The sequence below is a fragment of the Castanea sativa genome, chromosome 9 (genome assembly GCF_040712315.1).
Source record: "Castanea sativa cultivar Marrone di Chiusa Pesio chromosome 9, ASM4071231v1".
NCBI classification, from domain to species: domain Eukaryota; kingdom Viridiplantae; phylum Streptophyta; class Magnoliopsida; order Fagales; family Fagaceae; genus Castanea; species Castanea sativa.
This window is the reverse complement of record NC_134021.1, coordinates 14,711,143-14,722,085: the sequence shown is the minus strand read 5'-3', so window position 1 is coordinate 14,722,085 and position 10,943 is coordinate 14,711,143. Positions and strand designations below refer to the sequence as shown.

Below are 10,943 nucleotides of genomic sequence, written 5' to 3'. Positions count from 1 at the left end.
AGTAATCCCCTTTTTGTATTAATTTGGAAAACCACCCTATTTTACAAAAAATAACTCACTTACATTTTATTAGATAGCTCTCTCAAAAAAAAAAAACATTTTATTAGATAATTTGGAACTTCGTTAAAATGTATATTTGGATTTTGGAAGATATTATCTCTAATAAGAAAATATCTAATATGTACCTTATATGTAACAATCGATAGAATTTTAAATATAGGCTGAAAAAAAATCTTTATATTATAATTTTTTTTTTTTTTTTGAGAAGGAAATCTTTATATTATAATGATTGCAGAATACTGAATACAATTGATTTTCCTTTTTCTTCTCAAAAAAATTGACTTTCCTTTTTTTTTTTTTTTTTTGGTTCTCTCTAGCCTTAACTTAATCTTTAATATTGTTGTATTAATCAAATGACTATTACATTATTTTATCAATAAGAATCGCCGTCTAATATAAATGTATATGTGAGTGAAGCTCCCTTCTAAAGTTTTGAACTCCTTCTGGCCCTTACTTCTTATACCCTTCTGGAGTTTTGAACTCCCTCTGGTCCTTTAATATTGTTGTATTAATCAAATGACTATTTATGGATATACATTATTTTATCAATAAGAATCGTCGTCTAATCTAAATGTATATGTGAGTAAAATTCCTTTCTGGAGTTTTGAACTCCCTTCGGCCCTTACCTCTCATACCTTATAAGCACTAATATTTGTGGAGTGACTATCGCACCAAGAATATCATATGTCCAAGTACAAATGCCATTATTATGTGGCACCTAATTAGGAATTTTTAACATAAACACAAGCATAAAACATAACCTTGCCGTTTGAACATTGAAGTCACGCTATCTCAAACATCATGTAGCACCAAATATTAAGATTATTTCTGACTTGTTAACAAAAACAATCTACTAATTTCATACTTACTTAAAAAGACTATTACACATAGGAAACTCCTTTCATTTTTAAGATTTTTTTTATAAATTATTTTTACAAAAAAAAAAAAAAAAAAAAGTTGTGTTAGTAAAATCAAGAAAAAAGAAATGTGCAATATTTTATTCCATTCTTTCCCTTTCAAACATCTAAACGAAAGAGAGATAAATGCCTGATTTCGTTCTATACTTCTATTCATTTCCATTTTTTTATTCTTATATCAAATTCTAATCCATTCAATTCATTTCCCTAATATGGAATGTGAAGCAGCTAGCTTACCATTAAAGACAATAAGAAACTTCGAGGAAGGTGCATCCCAAACCTTCTATGTAAAGCTTAGTCCTCACCTATTTATAACAGTAGCTTTCTCTCATAACACATATAGACATAGAAACATAGAAGTAGAATTAGAAATCGAATTCTTGTTAGCTATAGTGCAGTATTTCTGTCGTGTCACAGAAATGGCTTCAAACTCTCACCAAGAACCATGGCTTTTGGAAAATGGAAACGTCAGAACCTTGAGCAAGGAGATGAGGCATGGTCGGACCCACCACTACATGTCATCCTCATCTTTTCGCAGAAAGTCCGACCTCAAACTTGTCTCAAAAGTTCCCATAACTTGCCTTAGACAATTGTTGGCAAATCTTCAAGAGGTTATTCTGGGAACTAAGCTTTCTGTGCTATTTCCAGCCATCCCACTAGCCATTGCAGCTGAGACTTATGGTTTTGGAAGAGTAAGTTCTTGTTATAATTCTTAACTTACTAGGGTTTTCTATGTAACAGTAAAAACTTACAGAAACTGAAGGAACTATGATATTTTATCAATCAAAGTGGGCATATTTCATTGACAATTATCGATTATATATCCACCATCATTTTATGCCTACAAAACAAAATATATGTTCTTTCAATATTAATAATTGTAGGGATGATAAAAATTTCCCACCCCACTCAATTAAAGGCACAGGGAGGGGGGAGCTGAGGTCCCGATGCTTTCAATTTCATCCCCTCCCTCTTTATTTTATTAATAGTAATAATTTTAATTATGAATATATAAAAGTAATCTTTTTTGTATTTTTTTTTCCCCGACAAACAAATGCTTTTTCATTGAATTAGGAATATAGGGATGTTTTTTTTATTAGAAGAAAATATACTAAATTTTTTATCTCAAAACAAACAACAACGAAAAATCATTTATTTACTTTATGTCACTATTATATTATTTATTTTGTATTGTATATGTTAAGGCATATAAAACCAACACTCATTATTCAATTTTATCATAAATTGATTGATTGATTGATATATTTATAAGCTATCACTATAACAAAATGTATTTTTAATGACGAAAAAATTCGTCACTAAAATTCTAATTATTCGTCATTAAGAACCTTTAATGACGAAATCTACTAATTAGCGCAAAAACTCATTTCTTCGTTAAAACCCCGTCACTTGACTAGTCTTACCCCGTGTAGATTTCTTTCACCCCAAAGAGGTGACAAGGGGAGTGCGGGTTCTACTTGCCTTGCACTAAATGTCAATACTCTATATATTTAAATTACTCTTATATATATATATATATATATATATATATATATATAATTTAATTATATGTGTGTATCATATTCATAATTTGTCTCTTTATAATATTTTATTACCATTCCACCAAACACTCCGTTTCTCTTTTTCTCTTATATCTCTATCTCATTAATGTTGAAGTTGCCTTATTGAGGATGACAATATTTCCACTTGCCTTGTGTGAGTTTTCCCCTTCTCGAAGAGGAGGTAACAGGGTAAGGATGGACATCTCAAATTAATCTAACTCTAACTTGTCCTGTTGCCCTCCCTAATTGGTATGGAATGTGAATTTTAGCTTAATGGGTAAAATTCTTATTCTCAGATAAGAGAGATTGATCTAGGTTTGAATTCAGCCTACACAGGAATAAAATCCGTTAGTGTTTTGGTATGATACAATAAAGAGTAATTACTACACAACAACCACTATATAAGTTCAAATCCATCTATAATAATAATAATAATAATGATTGGTATGAAATAATTCTAGTCTATTTTATACTTGGGTGATGGGGCTGAGTTTAATATATATATATATATATATATAGACACACACCTGCAATCAATTCTCTACAAGAAAACTGAAAAAAAGGTCACCAGGCCCTGGAAACAATTACTTACTTATTCATTTTCTATATTATTATAATGAGGTCCGTTTTGATTTTATTGCAAACAGCCATGGGTGTTCGCAATGAGCTTACTTGGCCTCACTCCACTTGCTGAACGTGTCAGCTTCCTGACAGAGTAAGGCAGAATTAATATTCAAATTTTATATAGTTGTCTATTAATCTATTATTCATTGTATGTGTCTGAGATCAATACTAATTTTCGTTTTTTCTATTTTTCAATCAGACAAATTGCTTACTACACCGGTCCTACAGGTATCAGCATGAAATATATATATATATATATACACACACACACTTGACAATTTTCCTAATCATGTTCGAGCAGTGTTCAAGCCCTAATTTGATTCTTTTATAGAACAAAGTTTAAGGCAGCAATTAACTATTGGTGCAGCACATTCTGAGAGTCAGAAAACCATAAATACATTGAAAGAGACGGTCATTTTTTTTCAAAAGGGTCAAAAAACCTAAATTACTGTTGGCTTGGTTTTGATGGTTTTCTAAAGACCAAACCGGATTCGATCATTTCGATGCTCATGGCTTCACTTGCTAATCACTATTGTCCAAATATATAATGTGTTAAATTTTACTGAAAAAGTCTTTGTAACTCCTGGAAGCAAAACGTTGAAAACCTCATTTAACCTCGCTGTTATGCATGGTTGAGATATCACTATCGAGTCGCCGGACACTTCATAGCTCTGTCTTGTCCTTTGTACATAAGTAATAGCAAAATTTTCATGGAAGATTCTAGCTATATAGTGTCCATTTTGCTTCAGATTAAAAAGTCAGTTTATTTTACTATATATTTAACTTATTTTTATTATTATTCATAATCTCACAGCACTTTTTGGTACTATTTATGGGTCTCATTGTACTATTTCAACTAACTTGTACATTTATCTACAATATTTTAGGTAAAAAAATTTCAATTTCAGCAAATGAGCTATAATTAATTACTAAATTGACACTTATCAAATTATCAAATTATATTTGAGAGACCAAACTTGGATAGAGCTACAATTCCTAATTAAGTGTGGTATTTTAGGTTTTCAACTAATTTCAAGTATAAATTGAAATGGGATTATTATCTATATTTCATTGACACTTATCAATTATACTAACCCCAGTTAAATTTAAGTTCGTGATTGCAATTTGCATTAATTACTAAATTGTATGATTGAACTTAATTGCTTTTATAAAAAAAAAATTACTATAGACATATGATAAAATTTAATGAAAACCTAAATTATAACACCTAAATAATTATGAATAACTTTTGTCTAATTTTAACAAGGTAAAACTTCTGTTTAGTGCTTTTGTGAACTAGACATGATATGGGATCAATAAATGACCATTTTAAAACGTGTGTTGTGCCTATGTCGTGTCTAGTACTCCTATACACTAGACACAAGCTAAATGCGTTATAAAAAAATGGTTTTATTTCATCTAACAAATAATTAAGAATTAAGTTTACAATTACAACAAAACATGGTATATTCCCTCACTAATTAATAAGGGTATACTTAAGGGGCACTTGCACATCACAATTCCAAACATTTAAGTTATTAAGTAGTTTATTATGCGATTTTGCAGTGGGAGGGCTTCTAAATGCTACATGTGGGAATGCTACGGAGCTCATTATTGCAATATTTGCTCTAAGCGAACATAAAATAGCCCTAGTCAAGTACTCTCTCTTGGGCTCCATTCTTTCCAACCTTCTTCTGGTTCTAGGGACATCTCTCTTCTGCGGTGGCATTGCCAACCTTAGAAGGGAACAAAAATACGACAGAGTGAGTTATTATTTAAAAAAACCTTTTCTAACATATATATATATGAGAAATTCTAAAATTGTTGTCAATTTACTACCAATAAATATAAGTTTATTCCCTCAAAAAAATTAAATAAATATATGATTAGCATCATTTTAACAATATAATAATAAATAAATATTTGTATTTTTGTTTTTGTTTTTGTGATGGATGATGACATATGGTATAAAGTGTAAAATTATTGACATAGCTCATGTATATGTCCTCCAATCGAGTAAAGTTGATGGTGAATTGATGTTTGCGTGACCGTATGACATAACTACAGAGACAAGCTGATGTGAACTCACTCCTGTTGCTGCTAGCATTGTTGTGCCACTTGCTGCCTACTTTGTTTCGGCATTCTGGGGCCTTGCCTGAACTCACTGTGGTACCAACAATCCAGTTGTCGAGAGCCAGTAGCATTGTCATGCTTCTTGCATACACTGCCTACCTAGTCTTCCAATTGTGGACACATCGTCAATTATTTGAAGCTCAGGAGGTACATAGTAAAAACTAATTTATCATTGTTTTTGTATCTAGCTATTTCAATAATTGATAACTTCAATTCTCTTAAATCAAAACATTATTACTTTGAAGGTAGCTTACAAACATTTAAAAAAAATTTAAAAAAAAAAAAAAAAAAAAACAACAACAACAACAACAAAAGTGTAACTGTTAGAAGTAAAGACAAAAACATTTAAGGTGCAAGCAGACTCCTTGCCCTAATGATATATCATTTTGCAACTTCTAATACAAATTGATTTCTCTCTATCAGGCTAATGATATGCCTTAATAATAAAATTTTAAAAAAAAATTAATTAATTTTAGAGTTATTTTTTATTTTGAGAGGATAAAGAATTCTTTAGTCATTCATTCCATGATACCAATATATGCTAACATAGCTAAATATCTATGGTGCAACCCATCAGGAATCAGAAGATGGTGCAGAGGATGAGGAAGAAGTGCCTGTGATAGGATTCTGGAGTGGATTTGTTTGGTTGGTCGGGATGACTATAGTCATAGCTCTGTTGTCTGAATATGTGGTGTCCACGATTGAGGTAAAAAAAAAAAAAGCCATTTTCATTGTGCATATGTGGTTGAGAATTATCAAATGGAATGTAACTATTTCATGCATTGTACTTGAGGAGATTCATCTATCAAGATATTCACAAGGATTTCAATTCCTTTCAGGATGCATCAGATTCTTGGGGCTTGTCAGTCAGCTTCCTCAGCATAATCTTGCTACCAATTGTTGGAAATGCAGCAGAACATGCTGGGGCAGTCATATTTGCTTTCAAGAACAAGTTGGTGGGTGATATAATGGCCTTTCTATCATTTTAATTGTGGCACTATGTTTTCAAATTATGAGATTCTAAGTGAGATTTTTTTGCACACAAATGCAGGATATATCATTAGGTGTTGCCTTAGGGTCTGCGACTCAGATTGCAATGTTTGTGGTGAGAACTTAAAACCTACATTGCTGGAATGGCTGTCCTGACAAAGCTTTCTTTTTGAACTTAGTTAAATGTTGATGCTAAATTTATATCGTCTAAACACTCAGGTCCCATTATGCGTGGTTGTAGCTTGGATTATGGGAATTCACATGGATCTTGATTTCAACATCCTTGAAACTACCTCTCTTGCTTTATCAATAATTGCTACAGCCTTCACACTGCAGGTGAGAATATGTATTCATCTCTCAAAAGGTTCCACTTTGTACAATTGGAGACAATAATTTTATGCATAATAAACTATCACTTGTCCCTAAATCTTAAGTTAACAAAAAATGTGTTAAAAAAAAGTTAATAAAAAGGGGTAAAGCTAATTATTTAATTATTATTCTAACATTCTTTAGCCTTAGGTACGAGGGACCATTGATAGCTAGTTTTAAAAAATTAAACTAACAATAAATGTTAAATTTAATTATTTAACTATTATTCTAATATAATATCTCCTTCATAAACCAAAAAGACCCGTCTCTATCAATATCATGTTTGTTCCATTGTTTTGAACTTTTTCACTGTTAATTTTATAGGATGGGACATCTCACTACATGAAGGGACTTGTTCTCCTCTTGTGCTACATTGTTATTGCAGCATGCTTCTTTGTATCCAAAACACCACTTCGTAAGTATTTGCAACATTATTGTTTCTAGGATATAAGATCTATGCTACGCTATGCCTCTATTATTAAGTCTAATAAAAATCTAAATCTTTCTTTTTTAGAAACCCTAGGCCAAGCAAAAATCATCAACTCAGGACTTCAAATGACTACAAAAGGATTCTTAACCGCTTAATAGGTATGCTCAATTTCTTTAAGTACATGTATTTCTTTACATGTCACATCCTTATACATATATTTTTTTGTATCAAATTTAATTGAACAATTTTACTACAGGGTTATGTGCCTTAAAGGGTCACTGCTCAGATAAGTATTCCTCCATTAAAACTTTAACAGATTCAACAAATTTGTTAGTTCTTCAATTTTGATTGGACTTGCCAACCGGAAAACCTACTGTTCAGGTTTTTCTTGTTGACAGAAGTTGTCATGTTTTTTAAAGTTGAGATGGATTTTAAACTGATACCATCGAAGCTTGATGAAGACTGGCTAAAACATTCATGGTCTCGTATAGATCTCTCATAATGCTTTTGTGTTTTGTTTGATTTAAATGCCAAAAAAGTACTGGTGGCACATGGCAAGGGTTTGGGTTTGCTTTTCTCTTGTAGTGCAATAATAATAGATGAATGGAAATTGTTGTTGTTGTTGTTGTTTGGATTTGCAATTAAATTTTGTGTTTCAAATATTTTATATCAACTAGTAGTTTTGGCTTTCCAGGCAATGAGTACTTATATTTTAGTGTCATTTCAGTTTCATCTCAATTCAATAAAACATATAGTACTGGTATCACTTCCTCTCAACCCTGTCTTAGCCAATTTCTCAACAAACTTGAACCAACACCCAACACCTCATACGGACGCGCGCGCACACACATATATTCATCAAGCAACTAATGAGGTGATTTTTTCTTTTCCATATAGTTATTCTAAAGCGGTTATCATTGGGCAATTTTATATAATTAATAAAGTTTGGTAGTGAATTCCAGTGATAGGTGTTGGGATTTGTTTTGTTGAAACACATGTTGCATTTTGATAAGTCAACAATTAGACTCGAGTTCTTTGGGATAGTCGAGATTGGTACTTAGGCCAATATATTGTCTATTGGTTGATGTTGTTGTGTTTCCCCTTAAATAATAAAATACTCCAATATAATGGGTGAATGAAGTAAAAAAAAATATTGGGAATTGAGTATTCTTTAGAGAAAATAATTAGGCTTTAAGACAAATAGAGGGAGATGAAGAAACAAGTGAGTTTATCATTAGCGAGGCTAAACAAATATGTTTAATAAGATTAAATAAATATACTCTTCAATGCCCAAAATAGCATATTTAGTAGTAAATCCAAGACCACAAATAAGTTTAACAACATTAGACAAAGATAGCATGCAATAAATAAATAAAGTGAAATAAAAAGGAACAACAAATTATCATAGTGGTTTCTCAAAAAAAAAAAATTATTGTAGTGGCGCCCAAGTTGTCAAAGGCGTGAAAAAAGCGAAGGACATTAACTGACCCTCATCCTCCATTAGTTTCCAATATACATACAATTACTTTCATGCATTTATAGCCCGTTTGATTGGGCGATTTGGCTGGGTAAACGCGCATTTTTTAATGAAAACGCTGATTATAAGTTGTTTGGTTGGACAATTTATAAGAAAATGTGTTTTTCCAAAACGCCAAAAAAGCGCGTTATCAATTCACAATATCGAGCAACTTTTTTCAAAATGCAAATTTAAATTGATATCACGTTCTCCTATTTCACTTGTTTTGGGTTCAAAATACCGAATATATCCTCAAATACATACCCTCCCTTCCCATCAATCTCCTCTATTTTCTGTCACCTCTGCCCCTACTATTGTGTCACTACCTTGCTCGGCCGTGCACCTATAAAGATAATTCGAGTTACGCCAGGTACATAAACTAATGAAGGTCATATTTTTATGGGGCGGAGGTCATATTTTTAGTTTTTCTTTTCTATCATTTTCGCTTTGGTTTTGGTTCAATGAGGTGGCACTCTAATTCAAAGCCAGGTAAACAAATCCACGTTATGCTAGAATTGGAGTTGGCATATGGATAACATGCATGAATAATAGTAAATGTTAAGGGCTCTTTTTTTTATGAATAGTACTTTCAATAAAATATCAACAACCATTACATTGAAACGGTGAGACTTATGCTACAACCATAGGGAGGCTAATATGCTGCAATTTACGATAAGCCCATTATAGTAATTGCACCTATTATCTAAAAGTTCAACGAATAGAAACAACACTTTTCTACATATTTTACCAAACATTCAATTGTGATTTTAAAAACTGTGTTTTAAAAACACACTTTTTGATATTGGTATTGTTTAAAAACACATTTTTTCAAATAACTTATCCAAACGGGCCCTTAGTTGGTCTGGAACTAAATCTTCCCATTTAATAACATACACGAGATACCTTATTCTAGATTTAGATTCAATAAAATAGTTATGACTATTGTACATTTGTACTATGCAATTATTGTTTGGTTTGAAATGTAAAAGTAAATATGGTAAAAAAGTTAAAAAGATGATAAAAAAGTAAAAAGTTAAAAAAAAATTAATTTGTCTTAACTTTTACATCTCACAACGAAATGGTAATTGCATATTGCAATAGATCCTTTTTCCTACCTCGTCACTTAATTCTTCCATTCTTTCATTTATTTCTTGTCTTTTCTCATTTATTGCTCATTAAGGTGAATTTAAGAATTTTTAATTATTATACATGACTCACATTTATTTGACAATAAGAAGAAAAATAAAATGGGTTCTTTACTGCCGTACACGATAATCACTCTACAAGTATAAGTGATTGTGGGGTATGGGAGGTAAGGGTCGAGATTGTCTCAAGGAGAAAGTTTCGCACACATATAAACTTAAATTAGATTAGAGTATAATTTCTATCTTGTATAAAAAATAATAATTTAAAAAAAAAAGCTTATCCTTTACAGAAAAATTATTGAATACTCTGGGAATACTATAAATGCGTACTACCCCATCTCACATGAATTGTGATCCCTAATTAAATTTAATTAACAAGACTCACAGTCATGTAACAGAAAAAAGTACGCAATTATGGTACTCTGAAAGTACTCAATAATTCCCCATCATTTACATGTCAACTTTAAGGTGTTATAAATTCGTTCAAAAAGGAGGAATTTGTTTGCAATAGTGGGTAACAGCATAGGCGGGTGCATTGGATAGTGAAGTTTGTAGTAGGTTGAGTTTGTTCTGTCTTGCACTAATTACGGAAATTTGATTTTTTTGAGAAACAATTAGGGAAATTTTATTTAGTCGATTTTTTGTTTGATTTGTTGCTAGAAAAGGAATGACTACTTTATGAAGCTGCTAAATTTGAGAACTCAAGAGTCAAGACAATAGGCATTATTTGTTATATATATTTGAAGTCATGGGCAAGAGTTTCTGTTCAACAGGTATTGGCATAAGTGTCTTTCCCGTGCATTTAGATTTTTGCATAGCACACTTTAACATAGACTCATGGACTTGCGATTTGCAAACACTCCAAACCCATTTGCAAGACTTCGCATAAAAAGTAAAATTTATTGATAATAATTTTTTGTGAGGAAACAAATGTATGGTCTATATCAAAAAAAGAAAAAAAAAATGTATGGTCCAGGCCCATATATATAGTATAGCCCAATATCAATATTGTGAGGGAACCTTTCAAAAAAAAAAATATATATATATATATATATATATTGTGAGGGAATAATTTCTCAAATCAGTGACGGCATCGGCGTTTCTTTTTCTTTTGAGTTTCATTTATTAAGTCCAGCCCATTTGTTCCTTTTGGTCAGCTAAATCTTTTTGGACCAGTCCAATCTGTTTTTGTGAAAC

At 31.3% G+C, this 10,943-nt stretch overlaps 1 protein-coding gene across 1 annotated transcript; it reads left to right on the top strand.

Annotated features, from left to right (window-relative positions):
* Positions 1-1,331: 1,331 nt before the first annotated feature.
* On the top strand, positions 1,332-7,709 carry LOC142610522 (vacuolar cation/proton exchanger 3-like). The gene is made up of 12 exons (XM_075782336.1): positions 1,332-1,669; positions 3,187-3,254; positions 3,363-3,391; positions 4,730-4,926; positions 5,231-5,443; positions 5,874-6,002; positions 6,136-6,252; positions 6,348-6,401; positions 6,506-6,622; positions 6,980-7,070; positions 7,170-7,243; positions 7,342-7,709. The coding sequence occupies exons 1-11, from the start codon at positions 1,397-1,399 to the stop codon at positions 7,238-7,240; spliced, it is 1,359 nt and encodes a 452-aa protein (XP_075638451.1). The 5' UTR covers positions 1,332-1,396; the 3' UTR covers positions 7,241-7,243; positions 7,342-7,709.
* The last annotated feature ends 3,234 nt before the right edge of the window (positions 7,710-10,943 follow it).

Excerpts from the sequence above, each read along its gene's own strand:
- LOC142610522 (XM_075782336.1), top strand. The coding sequence starts at position 1,397 with ATGGCTTCAAACTCTCACCAAGAACCATGGCTTTTGGAAAATGGAAAC. Across the intron at positions 6,003-6,135 it reads ATGTGGTGTCCACGATTGAG|GATGCATCAGATTCTTGGGG; the intron begins GTAAAAAAAAAA and ends AATTCCTTTCAG. Across the intron at positions 6,402-6,505 it reads CTCAGATTGCAATGTTTGTG|GTCCCATTATGCGTGGTTGT; the intron begins GTGAGAACTTAA and ends CTAAACACTCAG.